Here is a 21695-nt window from a genome sequence, read left to right on the forward strand (position 1 = left end):
TTTTTTAGTAGATGAAGATGATAGATACACAGATGATTCCGTTGAATCAGAAACTGACAGCGACGACTGTATTGTTACAAGTCCAATATCCAAGAATATTATACAGGTCAGTTGGAGTGTTTTATGGCAATCTGCTAAGTCTAAGAAAAAAAGATGTCAAGCCTGACTATATGTTTAGCACTGGTATGGCCTCACCTTGAATACTGTGTACAGTTCTGGATTCCATAATATATAAATATATATATATAAATGAAGTTAAGTTACTTGAAAGCATCCAGAGGGCAACAAAGTTCATAAAAGGGCTGGAAGGCACTTCCTGTGAGGAGTGGCCCACTTGAGTTTTCTGGACGAAACATTGCTTGCAGGTTATCTCATTGCTCTCTGCATCCTCCTGAGGATGGAAAGTGGAGAGAAAGGCGCCGGTATTTTTAACTTCTGATTAGCCCTGATGTGCGCATGCAGTTTAACTTAGATGGCCTTTGAAGGTCTCATCCAGCTGAACTGTTCTATTTTATGACATGATTTGTTTTTGTATGTTTCTGAACATTTTGGTTCCTTTAACTCTATTTGTTGTTCTTTAGCAACCTGGTTTTGTTGTCATTGTTACCAGTGTTGTAACTTGATTTTTCTGCCAGAAAAACCTTGGTTCCCATGGCTGGGATTTCCATATATTATCCTTCCCTGTGTTGAATCAACCAAAAACAAACTGTAGAAAATTAGGAGATTTATTAATAATTACTGGTATCTTTCTGTGCTGCATTTGTTATGACCAACAAAATCTTGGAACTACAGATTTCTAATTAGTGTAAATCTGAGATCAAATTTTAGTAAGGACAAAATCTCCCTAAGCATATTCTTATGAATGTCTGAAGATCTTTTTTTCATTGTTCAGTCCTCCTTCAGTCTTGTCTTTGCCACACTTAAGAAAATGTGTCTTTTTTTACTTCTGATGCTTTGAGAAAAGAGGAAAAAAAAAAAATAATTGGTCAAGGTCTTTAGTAAATCTACTGATTCATCCCAGTACATTCGTTTGATTAAATGTTGTTAAAATTGCATAAGCTTGAGGCTGCTAATAGTATCGAAACCTTACATGTGTTCCAATGCAGCCAAATAGATTTCTTTGACTTCACAATAATTTAAGAACTAAAGAATTGTTTTCAGAAAAGTTTGTGCAGGTAAAGTATCATTTCAGAGTACATTTTTTGTGCTTCCATTTGTGTGCATATAAAGTAGTAGAATTCTTTTGGCTTGTCCTAAAAACCTGCAATTAATGAGCATAGAGTATATGAAATGTATATGAAATATAACAACATAGTACCACTGTGGAAAATTTACTTTGAACAGTATTTCAGTAGTATAGTTCTTTATAAATATGGGACCACTTAGTACTTTTATAATATAATTTATGTAATGTTCACCAAACAATATTGAAAAGCAGACATCTAGCACTTGAAATTGATTGCAATACTTCTAATAGTTAAGACTTCTGGTCTGTCTTAGTCTCCTTTTAAAGGAGTAAGGATATACCATACTGTTATATCCTGTCAACCTAGATGTAATTTGATTTTTCTGTTTGTTATTTAAGTAAAGGCTGCTTCAAATCTAGCCAAGTAAATAGCAATTTAAGGCAATGCTTCCCAGGAGAAATATTGCATTATTTTTTTTTAAGCTGTAGAAGGGTTTTAGAAATGCTAAATGCCACCAGTTACATAAACTAAAGGGAGATAAAGAAGGTATTTTTGAAAACGAAACATTTTGAAAACATACATTATGTATAAACATTGCATTTCCATCTGGAACTTTGAGAACTTAAATGACTGCTACTCATCTCTACCAACTCAAACAATAATAATAGGGTTTATCTGTGCATTCCTTGTCATCCTCTATTTCATCTTATCAAAACCATGTAAAAACATTTCTGAGTAGAATGAGTTCAAGTTTACCTCTTTGTAGATCTATTCATCAGGTAACGAAGGGCAAGGAGAGTAGACAGTAAAATTAAATCTATAGGCTATGAAGGCAGCACGTGATACAAATTTAATTTGAAAATTAGGCACCGATGTATTTGAAATTTCTAGTTTACCAAATACAGCATGTGAAAGTTGGTACTGAATTGATACTTTTTAAAAGATTAAAAACCAATGCCTTTTATCTTGTGAGATAAGTATCCTGCTGGTAATCAAACAGTGTAAATAAGTCTTGTGATTTTAAGTGATTGTTATGCTAATTATCCTATGAATCTAAGTTGTATGCCAAACTGTTTAAGCTACTTAAGATCATAGTGTTTCTTTTTTGCATGTTGCAAATTAGACAGTTCATGGTTATTTCTCAGATATGTTGATCATAAAGGGAATCTAACAGATTTTCCACTACTTAGCTGTACCACTTGCTTCTTTCTCTTTTCTTCTTGTCTATGATGTATAATTAATCATAGATTACTTCATTTTGTTTCATTTCATTTACAACATTTATGAGCTTCACTTTGTCGGTATGAAATGCTTGTCCCCTTCTTTCCTTTCCAAAGTGGTGTAATTAGTGTTAGCATCTTTTTTAACAGGCTACATAAAGTTTAGTGGCTGGATTAAATCAAGTCATTAGCATAATGTGCTATACAATTTGCCCCTATCTCTTTTCGTTTCCAGCACATCAAAGTGCCAGAGAGTGCCAGTGTAATTGGGCCTTGCTAGCTTGTCAGGTTCAGTCAGGCTGATGGCTGCTGCTTTTACTGAAAAGCTTCCAGGCATGATAATTAATAGAGAAAAGAAGTCTGAGAAATGTAAAAGTTTGGACAGTTCTCTATGAATATTTCATACATTTGAATAATCAGAAGTTAACATTATCAATTTGATGTATAATACGTTGATTAAAAGCCTTGTTTCAGATCCTCAAAATAGACATCAAATCTGGAAATTTACATTTTCTTTGGCATGGTCTTTATATTAAAAAAACCTCTTTTCTCATTCACTCCTCTTCCCTTTCACCCCTATGTCTGCACTTAATCTGTAGAGGAGGTAATATGGCATTCAGTAACCACAATATAATTTACTGCTGTCAGCTTCCAACTTAAAATATGCCCATAAGGCAATTACTGGCAAAACCAATTCATTTGGTGGTGGTCCCACTTTTTTTTTCTTTAGGTGTGTTTACATCTCTGTATTTCACTGCAGATACTGAGAGTGCATTATCTTGCACTCGTAGAGGTTTATTGAAAATTGTTATTGTCGGTTCATTTTACATCTCCAGGTTTCATTTAGATGCTGGAGTCTCTTAAAAACTATTAACAAGCATCAGCAATTGATTGTGATTCATCTGTGCGATGCAATGGTTGTGAGAAGTTGGGAATATATAAATAAAGTTTATGTATAGGAAAGCTATAAATACTTTTCCTTTTATTGTGCCTTTTTTGTACAGTTTGTTAAATATTGCACTTCCTCCTGTGAAATATCTGCATTCCTTGAAGAAAAAGTGATTTGGGCATCATTTGCTATTTTAAACTTTGTCTTCCTCTACTCCTCTTTTAAACTTACTTTCTGCAGGAGTTCAGCACCGTCGGTGTATCTTTAGGGAGATTCCTGAGTACTCGGTGCTTTTCTTAAACTGACCCAGGCTGAATTTTATGGACCTAAAATGTTAAGGTTTTAGGATTTTGCAGTGTAAATGAGTTGGTATGATTGTATCTGCTTTATCAAAAATACTAATTCTTCAGTATTCTGTTAGTCTTGTCTAGATCTAACCTTAGCTGCTTAGTGCTTTTGTTTTGAAGAAACTGGAAAAGTAAGATAACTACCGCAGTTAGTTTATCGAAACAAGAATGAGAACTCATGAAACAGAACTGTTTATTGAGGTAAAGTGTGAGTTATTTATTAAGATGTTGTAGTCACTATTTTCAAAGTGAACTGCTGGGTCTAAAATGAAAAATCAGCATTAGCTGTTCTCCATTTTTAAGATCACTGTGGGCTGTATTATGGTCCTACTGTAGTATGGTCACTGTTAGGCAGGAACTATAATAAAAAAGAGAAAGAATCCAGGACAAAATTCGGTGGTTTTTGCTGATAAAGCTTGAGCATAGCATGGGATTAGAAACTAAATGTGGGTTTTCATTAGCTGGAATACTTTACCAGGAACTTTTTTCATGTTGTGGGTAGTATAAGGGAGAGTCATGTTCCATTAATTTTTATATTCTCTTCGAACAAAGCATAACGGGAGATTGGGAATCCTTCACAAATATAATGGGTTAAGCATCTAAATAAAAGAATAACTTTATTAAAAATATGCCACTTGTTGTATTTTGTCACTCTAACTTCCCTCTTAGCAAATGGAAATGCTGTACTGATACTTTGTTCCTATCCAAGCTTTTTTCCTAAATGGCTTTTATTTCAAGTAGAATTTTTTTTTAAATATATTATTGAAATCAAATCAATGTCTATGATCCACATAAAGAGAAAGAGCATCTAAAAGCCAGAATCCTGTCACGCTTGTTTTTCTGTAGGCTTTTTTTACATATTACTGTTACTTTTTGTTTAATCTTATTTCTGTAGTTTAAATGTTGATGAGTATGAACATAGCTGAACAGAATAAGTGCTCCTTTTTATTAAGCATTTTTGTCTTTTATGCTTAGTTAGCTAGGGATCATGCTTCAGAAATTGAAGATGTGTTAAAGCTTTTACAGAGCATTTGAATTACGGAGTTTTGTGACCAGTTGCTACTAATGTGTATCTAACTGGCTTTGAGTTTTGATCCTATTGGTATTTGATACTCAGTTATCTGGTACCATAACGTTGAGTGTTTAACCACTGAAGGAAAAACAAAAAAAGGAAGTGTCTTGGAGGGAGTGCAGTAGATAGGTGGGTATAGGTTGGTACAGGACTGCAACAGTACTGCTTTCATAGAGGTTGGTTGGGTTGCACTGAACTTTGCTGCTGTGCTTTGTAGTGCTGTGTTCTACTCCTAGCACGTGGCAAAGGCCAGAGATCCTATGAGGGCTGTGTGTGCCTTTCCCTTCTTCACAGCAAGTCTGACTCTAAAACAGCTATTAAACAGGGTGACAAAGAGGTCACTCCTTGTTTAAGAGAGCCCTTCTGTAATCCTATCCATTAGAAGAATGAAAAGGGAGTATTGCTGTACCCTTCTTTCTTTCCTCACGTCTACACAATTATGAGAAAAATAAGAACATAGAAGATGTTCATCTTGACATGAAAAATGGTACAGAAAGAAGGAATATTGCCATAGACTAAGAATCTTGCCCATATTTCTTTTCCCTCACACTGAACCAGTTTCTCAGAAGTAATCACTGAAAGGTTTTGTTTTGGAATTCTTCTTATTTTTATAGGTATATCCAATTTCTCTGTTAGAGGAAATTTCTTACTAGACTTCTGTTTAAAATATTTGAAGAAGAATTTTACTCCTTTCAAAATATAATTGTGCAAAATATTGATTAAGACAAGCTGTCCATTTTTTACTTGAATAGTAACTAATAAATAAGACCAAGGCAAAAGAAAAAGCAAAACAAAGCAGAAAACCTTAAAGATTTAAATGAAATACTTCAGCCTACATCATATAAGTGTAACTAGTTGTTTAAAAATTAATTCCTATCATATATTGCATGCTATGTATATTTTCACCATAGGCCATGTAATATGACTGACTTGTATTAGTAGTGAAATATGACATAGTAGCTATGCTGTTCTTTATCAGTCCTGCATTTTTATTTGCAATTTTTTTTTTTAAGTCAGCTTCTGTTCTCCTTTCTGTATGCTGTACTCATGCTTAATATTAATAAAATGAGGGCTTTGTTTTTTGTGTATTTAGCACAGAAGTAATAATAATTGCAACTTTGTAATAGTTACAAGTTTGTAATAGTATGACTGAGTTATTTGTTCTCTTCTGAGTTAACAGTACTGTCAATACCTGGATTTATCCTGCTCTTCTTAAAAAACTATAACATTCTTTACTTACAGTGTGCAATTACAAGGGTTAATTGTGTCAAAGAAGTTTAAGTGATGTAAAAGAACCACTTTATAATACAGGCTATGGTATTTGGAGTTGATTCCTAAACTATAGCCTGTACAACCTAGCTTGACATAGCTGCTAAATAGTTTGGGGCAAACAAACCTCAGCATATCACTTAAAACACAGATGCTAATACATCTGTTCAGTGCAAGAGGAAAAGAGTTGTTTCTGAAGTAAGATTAGACAATGGAGCCAATTTCATTTTTTATGCATGTGAATGTAGAGTGCTTGAGGTTATTAGTTGAAACTGAGTAACCTTTCCAGGCTTTCATCTCTTTCTCTTCAAATTTGAATATGAAAAGCATACTCAAGTCAAAGACCATCACTTTAATGACATTTGGCAGTCATTTGATTTATTAGATTTTAGAAAAAAAAATTCCTTTAAATATTTCATCATTCTATGCTAATCCTAGTAATATTGCCAGCTGAAGCCATGTACCTGTATTAGTGGAGACAGAATGGTGTGGAATTTTCTCTGTCATCCTAGTAAAATTTCCATGAATCTACTGAATAATAAAACAACCTTATTGAAATATTCAGATTTGGGTTTTTAGTTAAAGTGTCTTAGGATACATAATAAAAGGAAATGTCTTTTGAAAGGAGGGGGTAAAATTACTTCATCAAATATTGAAAGGGCTTGACAGCAATGGAAATTGTTCTATATGATGGATATTTTTACAATAGAATACACCTGCTTTTCAGTTTGATTAATAATATAATTTGCTTGGAAAAACATAGGCTATCTACATAATAAATTAGTGTATTGATTTGTGGTTCTAACACTGAATCTAGAATGCTGATCTTCTGAATGAAATTCATTGCTTCAAATGACCTACATTTACCATAAGGTCTCATTGAAATATTTACTAGGGGAAATATTTTTAATATAGTTGTGAACGTGAAAAGAAAAAAGTAAGAAAATATAAATATATTTTTTAAATGTTTCTGTACTGCAAGGAGCTTTGTTTATTGTTTGCTGACTCTCATCTTCGAATGCTCATCTATGTACTTCAGTATTGAAATTGTAATGGCTTTTCTTTTTTTAAAATCACAGTTACCTATTGAAATATTTGTGACTCTACCTGTCAGATCTGACATGTCTACTTAAAGACAATAAAACTTATTAAAATATACTTATAGTACAGACATTGCTAGGTGATACAAAACAATTTCATATAAGCAATAGAAAAAATGTCATTTTAGCTAAAGGTTCTGATGGAGACCAATTGGGATACTTAATTATCATATTGTTAATTTTACCATTTAACGGTATTTGATTTTACTGGACAAGTTCAGTGTATGAAATTGAATTCCATATGTACAGTGTTACTTAATATGCCCAAGTACTTTGTGATTTGACTTGGTGATTTTATTGAACTAATTGTAGAACAGTCTGCAGTAGGCATCTAAGTCTAAACGTTCTCCTTCATTGGCAAATGTCTGATACCTTGTATTACTGAGCCTATTTCAGGTGGCTGTGGGAACAACATACAGATGACTTTGTTTACAGTTAGAAATAATGGCAACTGAAATCTGTAGTTCAGATATCATTAATGTATGAAGCTAGCCCCAGCTTATTCTTCTCTAGCAGAGTATGACTATTTAAAAAAAAAAAAAAAGTGTTTTCAACACCACTTGTAAATCAGTATCTGTTCCAGCAATACTCTCAACTTCAAACCCTGGGGCTTTAGAATCTCATTGTGTCTATGTCAAAATCAATCAGTAAATGTTTATACAAAACACCCAATGTTTTACACGTGCATGTTTATGTGTTTTAGGTAACACTTCAAGAAATGAAAAAGAATTCTTATTTGTATTTTATCTTTAAATAGGCAACTGAAAAAATCCGGATTGAAATTATATCGCTTGGTCTTTTTGAGTCACGAATTGTAGAAGATGAAACAATACAACAACTATTTGTAGAATGCAGGTTTTACAATTTCACTGCACACGAGACCCCAGTGTCACTTCCAAAACCACCAAGTGGACAGAGGGTTCACTATAACTATAGCAGTGGTAAGTATAACGAATTTCTAATCAGATTTATTTTCTTCTTTAAATTTTCTTCTAAATCAAAACCTATCAGTAAAGTCTATGTCCTTTATATGATAGTTGGATTTATTTGTGTTCAGTTGTATTTGTTTGGTTCCCAAATATTTTCAGAACTGTTACAAATTTTCTCAAGAAATACTAGGGTTGCAACTAGCTAGTAAATAATAAACCACTGAATTATGCTTCTGTAAGAAATGATGATAGTACAGCGTGTTTAAGCATACTGCTAGTCTGGAATTTTGAAAAATAGATTTCATATAACTCAAAGTAGGTATGGTATCTGATGACACAGCAGGTGAGCATTCCCTATAACTATGTACAACTAAAACAGTTCAAAAGAGAAATTGGACTTGACCATCGCTTGGGATTATTCAGTAGTCCCTTAGTATGAACTTTTTGAAGTGGTTTATTCAGCAGTGTTTAATACTAATACCTTGTTGTATTCTTCAAATTACTTAATCTTGCATCCTCCATGCTGTTTTCTGAAAAGCACCTGAAAATGGTTTGTCAATACGTAATGTAATTTACACTAATAGCATCTAAAGAAGTGTTGTAATGATTGAGGAACAGCTCCTATTAACTAATTATTTTTCCAGCAATTCCATGGTATTTCAATTTACTTATTCATTAACTTTTTTTTTTTTTTTGCTATTAAATTCTACTACATTTAAGAGTCGGTCTGGATGCCTCATGTTGTCTGGAGCATTAATTAAGTAATGTATTTTTAACTGAGAATATCTTGGAGAAGATGAATCATTTTGCTATTTGGAAACACCACTAATAGAGACATTCATTTTTAAGTGGCTTTGTAAGTCATATCGCAGTCAGATCTTTAAAACTGTAATTCTGATTTTTAGAAGGAGACTGCAAAGATTTTTTTCCATTAACTTATATCCTTCTGATATTCACAAATTATTGAATTACCCCTAAGTTGAAGACTGTAACGCCCTGTAAATGTTGCATTGAGAATTTTCTTCGCTATTGTGCAAATACCCATATGAGGGAAAATATAGGATAGGTTAAAATGCTTTAGTTAATTTCTGTATCTTTGAGGAAGACACTAATCTTTGTATGGCTTTAGGAAAAACAAAGAACAAAAAGTAGAGAACACTACAAACTGCATTTCATTTGCTGAGGCTTACCTCCATTTAAACAAATGGGAGTCCTGTCATCGCATGAGACATATGAATAAGGCATCAGATAAATAAGAACTTTTAGCTTAACAGTATTCTTCTTGCTAGCTGCTGTAAACAATTATCCAAATATGCTAGACAGAAAGCAATTATTGAAATGAAATTTATAAAACCACATTGAAATAACACCATAAGCCAACAAAAGCAGTCTAGCACTTGATTTCTCTTCCTTTTAGAGTTGTAGTTGTTTAGCATGTAAGAAACATTCAGGCAGCATTAAAAAAAAGTTCTTACCCAGTCTTGTGACTCATGTGTTTTGGATATGATCTAAGCGTAATATTAGATTTTTTTAATTATTAACTCCACAAAGTACAACTTGCAAAACATAGTGAAGTTAGAACAGATAAGTTAAAAGTGGGAAAGAAGAACCAGTAATGAATAAGGAATGAAATTACAGCCCCTTCAGACAATTATGAAATTTAAATATATTTCAAGCTGTGATATTGGAAGACACTATCATGCTTTGCAGAGTCTGTAATTCCTAATGAATCTTGAACTGGTAGTGCTATATTGTACTATTTCTGCTATCAAAATTTGGCTTCATAACTGCTTTTTTGTTTGCTCTCTATTTGCAATTGTAGAACTGCTTAAACTTTAAAATTTTCTAGCAAATAAATATCAGAAAGTGGTTTTGGTCTTAGTTTCTCCAGGATTATATTCCACAGTATTGTAGTAATATTGTTATTATTTGTGGAGTTTTGTTTACATGTTGGTTGCCAATTTCTGCTTAAAATTAGCTTTGCACGTGGTGGGGGGAGGGGGGAGATGAGTCTCCTGTTTGATATTGTCAGTTGGAAAGCCTGCAAGATAACAGTAATGAAATCTGCATGTGTGTTTACTATAGCTTTATGGCATCTTTTATTTGTTTAATACTGTCTTATCATGTCTAGTTAGAACTCAACATGTTGAATATTTGAGATTAATTGAATATTTTCTTTAATAAAAATGAGATTTGCATCAGGAGAAAGAAATGTGCTTTGCACTTAGAAGGAAAGCTAGTGTTCTAGGTTTTGCATAGAAAAAATATGTACATCCATAAGTATTCCAAAATCATTAATTATAAATATTTTTATTTTTTATTTGAGCAGCTCAAGTTTTAGACGTGCCTCAGCTGATACAGAAGACTCAGGTTTTTTTGTTTAAAAAAAACCAACAGATTGTTTCTATATCTGTTCAACATCTTTTGCTTTCTTTGGTTCATGTGTAACAATGTGTACAAGAAGGCTTATCAAAAATCAAATCACTAATCAAAAAGCTTTCTCAATTAACATGTGATTATGTGGACAACCTTGAAGTACGAGTATAAGAAGACCAAAGGAGTGGTAAAATTTCATAACAGAAATGTAGACGTGCTTCACAGTGATTATTCCTTTTTTCCATTAGTGCTCAACACAATATGAGGCATTCTTTTATCGTTGTGATAAACTTCTATCTGCTTCATCACATGCACATTTAGCTCTGTTAGAAATTGCATTATGGAAGTAGTGTTCTGTAACACAACCAACTATGTTGTTATTTAGAATTGCAGTGATTTTTAGTAAGATTCAGGGATGCTGTAGCTTTTCAGATTGTGGTGCTGCTTTAGGATGAACTTGGAAATTATAATTTTAGATGCAAACGGTCACAAGTTAATGTTGAATGATTTTTGCAATTAACTGGATAGAAACATGAGATGTTCTGTGCCTTGGAGCAATCTTATAATTCTAAGTTCAAGCAGTACTAAGGGGTGATATGAAAGCAAGTTATTCATCACTGCGTAAAAATGTAAGTTCCTTTTTGCTATGGTTAATCATTTTTTTCCCCAGATGTGGAAGAAGTTCTTGTGTTGAATGTTTTACTTGCTAGCCTGAGTTCCACTGAGTTCAAACTCTTTAGATTTGTAAATAGATTTCCATTTTAAAATTATTTTAGATACAGGATTAGCAAACTTAGGAAATTCCAGTTTGAATTCTTCTGGGGAAAGGAAGAATCTGTTGATGTGGCTGCTCCTTTGAAGTTCCTTGGCTGTCCATCTGTCTCCCTGCTGCCTCCCATCGTTTCCTGTGATGGCCCCAAGTGTACTTGGCCATGAGAGTCGCTAGCACATGTGGAAAGTCATGCACTTACCCAAAAGAATAGCAGATGGCAGTAACAGCTTCTTTTAGCCTGTCCAAGAAATTAACCATGTTGTGGGGAGAATCTTAGGAATCCAAGCACCAATGCTTTGCTCCCTGCTAGTAGGGGAAAAGGTGCTGAATTGCAGATTGCTTTCATTGTATGGTTCAAGTGCTGGCTATTTTCTCTAAGTAACTACTTTCTAGTAATGATTACCTAAGAGTTGAGAAGCAGCTTTGGAGAAAACTGGAAAACTGGGAAAACTGGTGGCTCTACAAGATGTGCTTCCTAGAAGAATTCTTTGATAGAGATACGATCCTCAATAAATTCCTTGGCAAGGAATAAATATGAGCCTTCTTATCTCTACTTTGTATATCTATATTCCATTACTCTGCATCTTGGTAAAATTATTAACTTTTGTTAAACAAATAAATTGGATAACATATGAGAGCATGAGATAATTTAAAGCTTTATACCAACATGTAGAGAAATAAACCTTAATTTATGTGGAGAAGGAAAGAGAGGTGGGTTGTTTCTTTCTTGGTTTGCTTTTTTACTACAGTTAAAGAGTTACTAGAGGCTCTTGAATAATAATAAAGATTATGGAATTTAAAGAGACAAATTTCTAACTCCTGCTGCCTTCAAAAACAAGGAAAAAAAAGTTCCTAGGAGCTATGTTTATTACTCAGAGCTATATTCATGCTACTTCTGTCCTCAAACATTTTTGCAACTGCTTTACTAGTTCTTGTAATACTGATTTTCAGTTTTCCCATACAGGCTTTTAATAATCTTTTGGAGTAGTTTAAGCTCTTGTAATACTTGTTGGTTGATAGCATGTGCAAGAAATAAGCAGCTTTCTTAATACAAGATGCCCAAAAAACCTCCTAAAAAATTTCTTAAAACTCTGTTTTTTATTATTTTGTTGTTTTTCCAAAGCAAGACTATTTATTTGCTGTAGGTCATATTAATGGTAAAAATAAAAAATAAAAAAGAATAAATGCTGGTTCATAAAGGAAAACATTAGATGGCTTTCAGAGCGTTCACACATACTCCTCAGGCTGTGGATTTTCTTCAGTCCATTGGTCTAGTTGTTCCTCTTATTGAAATATTGTGGCAGGAAAGGAGGATTAAATTACTGAGGCTGTCAAAAAGGACAAGCATTCTGCCATAAGTTATCATTATCACTAGGTTCCACAGTGGAAGAAAATACAGTAAATCCCTTCAAATACAAAGCAGTAAAGACCACTGGCTTTTAAAATCATGACTGCTATTGCCATTAACAGAAAATGACAGCTATGTGGCATGCTTAGATGCTGCTTGTATCTTTTTTGACAGTATGCACATAAACCTGCCAGTGACATGCCATTAGATCACATGACCTTTCAAATTTGATTCTAGCATTATTACTTTTCCTTAGGAAAGACAAGGGAATTAGATGTTTATTTTTCTTTGTTCTTTTCTTCATGATCTTTCTTGTAGAAGATGAAAAATAGTCTGTAAGTAATTATATTAATTCCAATTTGCTTTGCAGTGATACGTGTGGATAAGGCAAATAATCTCGCAAGAAGAGAGTATCTCAAGTCTATACTTCAAAAGCCAGATCTAGAAACTGACAGGTACATATTAGCACAGAAAAACTCCATAAAAGGTCTTAATAAAGAATGCTTAAGGTTTGCCTTTTGGCTTGTCTTGTTCCTTGACTACACTGACATATCTAATGAACTAGAGAGAATTTTATTTCAGCTGGGAACATTACCTACATCTTGCAGTGGTGATTGATATGCGTTTCTTCCCTGGAGTAGGGTTGTGTGGCGTGGGATATCACTGTCTCTTTTATTGTTATGTTATGTGTTTAGTGCTATGTTTTGAGATTTTTGTTAACAATCTTGATTTGCAAGAGCGTGAGTCTATCATCAGCATTTTATCAGTAATGAATTTTAAAACCGCATATAGCAGAGTAGTGCACTTTTTGCTTTCTGAATTTAAAGAACTAAGGGTGTGAAAGCTTTGAAAAGTATTCTTTAGCCCTAGAATTTCCAAAAACCTATTTATAATTTGATTCCGCAGTTGGCTATTATATATATACATATCATAAAGTGTAAATTAGTCTTGTCTGAGCTAATAATAAAAGAATTTTTTTTTCATTTTTTGAGTTAGCGTGCACATTACTTTGAGTAAATGAATAACAAATATTGATTCTATTTACTCTTGAAGGTAAATCTTAAAAAAAAAAATAATTGAGCCATTATTAATTAAAATATAAACTTAATTTGCAGAAGAGAAAGTTTGTTGATTCTATTTGAAATGTAGGTTAGTTGTCCATCTCTAAAATACTTTTTATTCAATTTTATAGTAGGATAGGGTGATCCCTCTTCATTCTTTTTCCCTTCTAAAGCGAAGTTTGATGACTTCAGGAAATAGATTTTATTGAAATGGAGCAGGGAACTCCATGAAATGATCCTTGTGGGAATGGAAAATATCACAAAAAGAATTCTGAAGTTTGGAAATGCAAATGACATAAGCAAGCAGAAGGCTTGTTTTATCATATAGAATAGGAAAGTAGATAACGTGCTCTATTAAGAATTTAATGAAACAGAGGACAAAATATTCTTTTTTTTTCCTTTGGAGATAACTCAGTGAGGGAAACTAACTAGTCTTTTAGGCTGCGATTTCACCTACAAATACTGCAATGTCTGTACTAAATATTTACCAAATCTAATGTAGATGGATTGAGTTGAAAAGTTCAGACTTGTTTTGTTTAAGAAATAAGGTACAACAACAGCAGAAAGCTCTTTTTCCGGAAAAGAAGCATTCATCTTTTATTGTCACTATCATAGTAATGTTACTACATAGGTTGTTTTATTTGTTCTCACTGTGTGATGTTTTGGTTCTGTGTTGACTAAACAGCAAGGCAGGAAGTCCATCAGTAGACAGTTCCCCACTTCAGCCTAGCAAGAGTACCACCAAGAAACAAAATTTATGGAAGGATTGTTATACACCAAATCTTTTCAGTTCTGTGCATTTTTAAACCTGACCAAATTATATCTTCAACATGTTTTCTATCACAGGCCCTACAAAACTAATATCAGAGCTTTTTTAGCTGAGGCAGGAACTGAACTTAACATTAAGCTTTATAGTTCAGGAAACCCAATTATCAAGGATGTAAATATCATTGAAAACTGCCCCAATGTGCTTTAGTCTGACACTTTATTGATGTTTGTACTGTGCCATCTTACAGGAGCAGTGATAGTATATTAAGTGTATTGAACTGTGTAGTATGTTTTCAGGTGAACTCACTGTCACAAATGTTGTTAGAAATGATGCCCATAATGATTAATTCCATATTAGAACATAAATAGATACATTACATGTGATCATGCAATCTCATGCCTCACACCACTTATAAAATCAAAAATTGCATAGATTAGAATTTACTAAGGCTATGTCTGTGTTATCAAGCAGTGGGAGAGAATCTTTAGAGCAAAGTGTTTGTTGCTAATGCTCTGATATTCACTATACACAGATTTTGGGATGATTTTCACAATTCATAGTACTCCTAGCTGATCCTATTGACTGAGTGTCTTTTTGCAGCAGAATGCTGCAGGGCTACTTCTGGAGCACGTCTGGTTTTGACTGTTTCAGAAAGAATCCAGTTAACACATTCCAAGACTACTTTGCAAACAAAAGAACTGTAACTGGGGACAGCTGAAAAGTTTTACTTCATAACAAGCAATACATACATCCAAGCCCGGACACTTTCATGCACTGTGGCCTGGCTGAACTGAAGTATTGGAACTTCTCTTACAAGCTTTGCTATCAAAGATTTTAGCCAATGCAACATAGATGATATTTAGTCTAAACAAAAATACCCATTATTGCTTTTAAATGTTTTGTAAATTAATTTTCTGAAAAACCTGAAAGTACATAGGTATAAACTTGGTTTTATGAATGGGAAAAAGTGTAAAGAAACTAAGTGACTTCTGTTCTTCTGCTACTGCTAAATAATGGTAAAGAGGGAGGGATAATATGACAGAAAGGGTCTCTCGAACTATTGTTTTTATTGAAAACATTGCACATCATTAATAGAGAGATCTGGTTTATGCTTAACTGGTAAAATAGAGCCTTTTGCCTTCTTTATAAGTTTTTGAGTTGATTTTAAACCCTTTTGAAGGTAAAAAATTCTTTTTTTTTTTTCTTTTTTTGCTTAGCCTACTATTTACAGTGGTTAGTGATCCCCCAGAAGATAAACAGGATCTTGAATGTGAAGATATTGGTTTTGCTTATGTCAGTTTGAGAGAGATATTTCAGAAAGGAAGGGATGTCATTGAGGAAGATATTTCTGGTAAGTTTTAGACTTTATTGTTACCTTACTGAAACCAGTAGTTACTTGAATTTCTTCTTTGCACAAGAAATTCAAGCAGTATTGTCTAAGTAGTTGTTTGACATTGTCTGAATAAGAAATTTCTTAATATCAACCAGATATCTCCCCATTAGTTTACAAACTTTTCAAAACTGTCATTTCGTTATTAGTTAGAGCGTAAATTGAAAGAAAAAAGAAAAGAAAGTAAAAAATAGCATACTCAGCTCAGAATAATCAGTTGATAAAACCTAAGAACTTTAAGGACATGCCTGCTTACTATGACTCTCTATTTTGTACAGTATGCTTCATCCAAAAAGACTGTAAATATATTATTACTTGTTATTAAAACTTGTGTTAACAAATACTGTATTGCTAATTTCTGTATTGTGCTTAAAGTAATTCTGTAATCCACAGATTACCTTAAATTTGCATTCTCTGTATAAAACATGTCGCTGGTCAAAATGAAATACTAGTAGCTTTGGTTTAGGTCTAACAGTTTAAAGTAAGGTTTCTTCTGTAACAGACTGTGACTGAACTTTCACTGTGACTTATTAAAGCAAGATGAGGTGAGTAGGTATGGAGCCTTCTGTTTCCTGTGTCTTATGATAACATTTTTATGAAGCAGAGAAGGTTAATTGGTCTTTTTATAGTGAGGTGTTTGGTTTAGCCCTTTCTGATCTCCAAGGCAGCAGGAACAGGACTATCCATCGTTCTTGTCATTACTTGCTCCACTCCATTCTCATTCTCCATTATGTAAAGCTAAGTAAAGAATAAGCTGGGAGTATATCTGTTAACAGTTAATCTCCTATAAAGGTAAGTGAGCAGCATGATTACCAGAAGCAGTGTGCCTGTGCTTGCAAATCACTCTTAACAACAGCAACAAGAATTGCTAGTCCTGGTAAAAAGCTGCACTGATACTTCTACACGCATATGTCTGATTACCATACCTTGAGTGATAGGCTGAATAGTGAGGGAAGAAAGAAATAGTTTCTTATCCATTCCTATTATCATGCATGATTTGCATCTGTGCCATTACTAAAATACAAAAGTATTTATCAAAGTTCAAGGAACACAATAAGAATTCTACGAAGAATTAAATTGTCGTATCCTGGAAAAATAATATACAGGTTTGATGCAGTTCTTTCTGTGACTGAACCTGTTAATTCTTTTTCCACTGGTCGTTTTTCTCCAAGTAGTTATACAGGCATTGCATCTCTTCCAAAAAGGCATTTCATAGTCTCTCATTGGAAATTTGTTTTTGTCATCATTCCTATTCAATAAGATTTAATAGTGACATAAATGTTGTTGTGTTGAAAATCATCTTTCACAAAACTGTTAAAACTCTCAATTACCATCTGATTATTAGGATAAGAAGAACACTAGTATTAGTTGTCTTAGGTAATCATTATTATGTAATGGCAGCTGCTTCACTGTTGAGAGGAATATTTCTTCCTAGAGTCATAAGGTATACAAACTATTTTGTTTTATGTATATCATATCTGTGAAAGCAATAATACTGTATATAAATACATTTGTTCTTGTTCTTATCTCCCCATCCCTGCAGATACTAATTTTGTTTCGTAGTAAAACATTACTGAAGCTTATAAAGTTTATCTAATCGACTGGATTTTCTAAAAAATCAAACTAAAAAAATATTGGCTTCTTTTTCACCATAAAAAGTTTGGATTATTCTAAGAGGGAGATTTCTAGTGTCTCTTGATAGTTAAAACACACACCCTTGACAGTTGGTATCTTTTTCATATGGACTTACGGTAATGTTGCCAGTGGCAATGTGACCCAGCCATTCCAATCCTTCTTAAAAGTTAGATGCTTAGATGCTCTAAACTTCTTTTATACTTTCTGAGGACTGGATGAAAATGAGCATATACAAAGGCATGTGATAGTATGTCTTGGGGATAACTTGACAATATTAAAACTGAGGGAAATTAATTAATATTATTTTCTATTTTCAATCATAGTTACCCTACTATTCTTATAAGTAAAAAGAATGATCTCCACTGAAATTTCCACTTCAGATTGGCATTTCACTAAATGATTTGTATAAAATTTGTTTGCATCTCTAAGAATAGCATCCAGTCTGTTCTCTAATAGCTGTGTCAGCAAAGTAAATGATGGAATGTTTAGCCTTTGTTTTTTTCCCCTGAACTTAACTCTGGCTGCCCCAGCAGCCTGGGCATTGTAGCACACAGTATCATTGCATGTTCCCAGAGTATTTATCACAATCTATTTAGTAAATACATAACCTTGCTGTTTCTTTGCTGTACACATAGCTTTGAGGAGATGTGCTGTCAAGATTATTTGGTTTAAGTCAAATTCCTCCTAGAGTCATGTTAGACAGCCTCATTACTTTTTATGCAGGAATGGGAAGTAACCTCATTCTTGACTGTTAGCATGTTTTTAATCAAAGCAGCAGAGAATGTGGCCCTCAGGGCTTATGTAGATACTGTAGAAGAGTGCAATTGTAAATCACGTTAGCTAATTTCTGTAAAATAAAAATTTTAAATACTACTTTAAAATACACACGCAGGAAGATGAAGGTAGTTAAATGGTTTAGTCTTGGGTAAATACCATCTTTGTCTACTGTTTGCTATTTTCCAGCACATGGAAGCCTACATTGCACCAGATGGAAAGAAGCAGTTTAGCATTTAAGTACTGATAGCTCTCCAAGCTGGTTTGGCCTGGTCATATCATATAGGCACTGTATAGTATAAATACTCACTGTACAAAATACATCCATCTGTATGTTTTTTACTTAGGGTATTTGCATACATGAGTATGTCTCTAATAGCTTGGATTCTGATATCTGAATATCTGTATTTGTGAATTATGAAAAATAAACAATTTGCATAGGCAGTTTTCATACAGAAAGTTCTCTTTACTTGAAAATTAATTCCAATGCAAATGCTTTTGTTTAAAGTACTTTGTAGTTCTTAGAGTGCCCAGGTTCCAGTAGGCTGAGTACTAGCTACTACTTTTAATGAGAAAGTTGGCTGATAGCTTTCTTTATAAACCTTGTAGGGCTGAGTGCCAGAACTGTAAGCTATTTTTTGTTCTTTCAGCATGTGCTAGGTGCCATTTAATCTATCCAAATCCTAAGCAGAATTATCAGAACAAAACCAAAGCCTTAAATTAAATTACTAATGCTGTTTTCTGGTGTTTCCTTTCTAGTTTTTGATTCGCAAGATGATAGTGCAATAATTGGTAAGCTTAGAGTAACAGTGGAAGCCCTCCATGCACTGCGTTCAGTCTACGAGGAATGCAAAGATGACTAGGAGGCATGAAAGGGAAGTTTGCCTACAGAAGTTTCTTCTGTAAATACATACTTGATAGTGCTTCAAAGATGAGATCTTCATAATTCTTAGAATATATTTAATGTATAATTTATATAAAAAGGACTCTTAATTTATAATAATAAAGTTTTGTAAACTTTTCGGTCTGTTTGTTTTTATATTTCCCCCCTAAGGCTGAGTATCTCCCCACAGTGGACAGCGCCTTGTGAATAATTAATACCTACATGATTGAATGATGTGCTTTATTTGCATTTTCAACATTTTTTCCTACATAAAACAGTAATAAAAATGCAAGTCAAATTTTTAATTTTTAATAAAAAAAACCATAAGCCTTAGAAAACTGATTAAAAATACTTTTATGTTATCCCTAATCACCCCACTAAATGGAATGCCTGTGATTAGCCTCATTAAGAATTTTATACTGTGAAGATTTTATTAAAAGCAATATATGAAAATTACTTGGATTAATGTGTTAATCTGCCTCTTTAAAATGCTAATATCCATTTTATGCACATTAAATCTCAGTATGTGTTTTCTTTGATGCATACAGTTCCTATCAATTAAATATAAAAAATGAAGCTAGTTGGAAGACTTATTAAATTACAGCAACCTTTTTTTCGCTAACTTTTGCCCTTCCGCTAACATTATAATCAGCTGTTTATAATTACCATGATTTGAAGTAGGGGGAGGGCAGGCACAATAATTTTTCTATACAGTATAAGATTTACTTTCAGCCAACATCTGTCAAAGCACAAAAAGAAGCCATAAAGTATCAGATTTTGCTTCACCTAGTTTGAGCTGTAGGGACAAGCAACTGTGATTTCATTTGTTTTCTATCACTTTTCGAACTTCTATCAGACACGGAATGAATTGTTGTATCTGAATAACCAGTGTCTATCTTGGAAAGTTAATTTTCTAGCTTTTAACCAATCTCATTGAAGGATTTAATTGATATTTTTAATGGAGCTGTGAACCAGTGCTGCAAAAGGATTGTCTCTTGAGAACGAGGATATAACACATTTCATTTTTTAATTTACTTTTTTATTTGTCATTTTCTTCAAAGGATTTTATGTGCTGTGGATTTCCACTGTTTGCAAACAGGCTATGTTTCTTCATAAGCATATGTAAAGTATTCAAAGAGATAAGTAATTTATTAAAATCTACCTAATTTGCCGTGATATATTAAATCTCTGCTTCAGTGATCACAGACCATTTCATTTAGAGAATTAGGCATTCCCTCTTTGTGTGATTAAAGCTCTGGAAAATGAGTTCTTTGCTCCTATTTGTGAACATTCAAAGCCTGCTAATGGCAAGAAGATGGAATAGATTATGAGACAATTCATTACAGTTCAACAGGAGGGGAAAAAAAAGCAGCTATAATGCAGAAATGCAAGTATGAATATCTGCATATAGTTTGAACCATCTGTGCTCTAATGGCTTCAGTAATGGCTCTTCATCTTCAGTAGGCTTTGAAATGACATCCATACAATATTAATTTGTTGATGTACGTTATGAGGCCATTGGAATGAATATACTCTGACCACAGAAATCTCTAAATTCCACCGTGAACTGATGGTTGACTCCATTTTAGGACCTACTATCTTCAGGAGTAGTACTTCTCATCTAGACTTTGCCAATCCTTGCAGTATTTCATTCCTCTGGAGCTTTCAGGAGACCACAGACAGCTGCATTCCTAAACTCCTCCATTCTTTGGTTAATGGCCATATGTTTGTTGTCATTTGGGCTGGCTGTTAGTTCATCATTTTTGGCCACTATTTCTAGCTTTTTTTGGCTCTGTACATCTATATTGTCAATAAGACTGTTACTATACATCACAATAATTCGAAACAGCTAGATTCAACACCGAGATTAACTGAGTGGCTTTTTAGAAATTTAGTTGTGGTATTCTGCCAGGAGGTTCTTATTATTCTTCTCATACTTTGCAAACCAAACTAAATATCCTGCACATAAACAAAGAAGCAAATTGTCTCGAGTTTTTTTTGTGTGCGCCTGTTTACTGACTTGCAGGAGAGCTATGTAAGTGGTGCTTGTTTTCTTCTGAAACAAACCATGTGGTAAAATTAGAAAATCAGTGATGTTCATTTCACTTAAACGTTTACAGTAACACCCTTAGCACTTAATCTTCACCAGCTGAAGCTGAAAACTTAGAAATCAAGCATTCGTATATTCATTAAACACAGACCTCTTTGGTAAGTTACTGCAGAGTACTCCAGTTGACATTTGGTGACATTGTGTTAACTGTTCTCAGTGACTCCAACATTAACAAGTATAATTTGCCTCAGATTTCTAAGCGAGTTTCTTTGTAAAGCTCACTAATATCTGGGGTTTTAGGGTTTTTTTGTTTTGTTTTGTTTTGTTTAAATTTATTTCTATTCACATTTATTACTAAGCAAGATATAATATTCAGTGAGCGTTTATCCAACAGGTGGATTGTATCATGTGACATAAACACATGAGCTTACAAGAAAGTTTTGTTTTTGTGTTAAGTAGTCTGTATTTCCAACATGCTCTTGCACCTTAAGACCAAATTATGTGCTGTACAGGGAAAGATGATATAATCAAGTACTGCTCAGATTTTAGCTATAAATGGCTTGCAGAAAAAATATATCCAAATATATGTCTAATGCAAAAAAAAAAAATCTTTTTTTTTTTAAA

General features: G+C 33.4%; 2 protein-coding genes across 2 annotated transcripts in view; both read left to right on the top strand.

Moving 5' to 3' along the window:
- LOC104909284 (protein fantom-like) overlaps positions 1-19530 on the top strand; it is a 28932-nt gene extending 9402 nt beyond the window's left edge. Inside the window, exons 2-6 of the mRNA XM_010717997.3 lie at positions 9-106; positions 7842-8025; positions 12880-12964; positions 15557-15690; positions 18898-19530. Coding sequence (XP_010716299.1) covers positions 9-106; positions 7842-8025; positions 12880-12964; positions 15557-15690; positions 18898-19001 — 605 coding nt within the window. The 3' untranslated portion in view covers positions 19002-19530. The remainder of the gene's footprint in view (positions 1-8; positions 107-7841; positions 8026-12879; positions 12965-15556; positions 15691-18897) is intronic.
- An 876-nt stretch (positions 19531-20406) lies between these two features.
- The window catches only part of RPGRIP1L (RPGRIP1 like), a 21051-nt gene continuing 19762 nt past the window's right edge, over positions 20407-21695 (top strand). Inside the window, 1 exon segment of the mRNA XM_019619684.2 lies at positions 20407-20412. Within this exon segment, the coding sequence (XP_019475229.1) occupies positions 20407-20412 (6 nt within the window).

This window comes from Meleagris gallopavo, chromosome 13, assembly GCF_000146605.3.
Source record: "Meleagris gallopavo isolate NT-WF06-2002-E0010 breed Aviagen turkey brand Nicholas breeding stock chromosome 13, Turkey_5.1, whole genome shotgun sequence".
NCBI classification, from domain to species: Eukaryota; Metazoa; Chordata; class Aves; order Galliformes; family Phasianidae; genus Meleagris; species Meleagris gallopavo.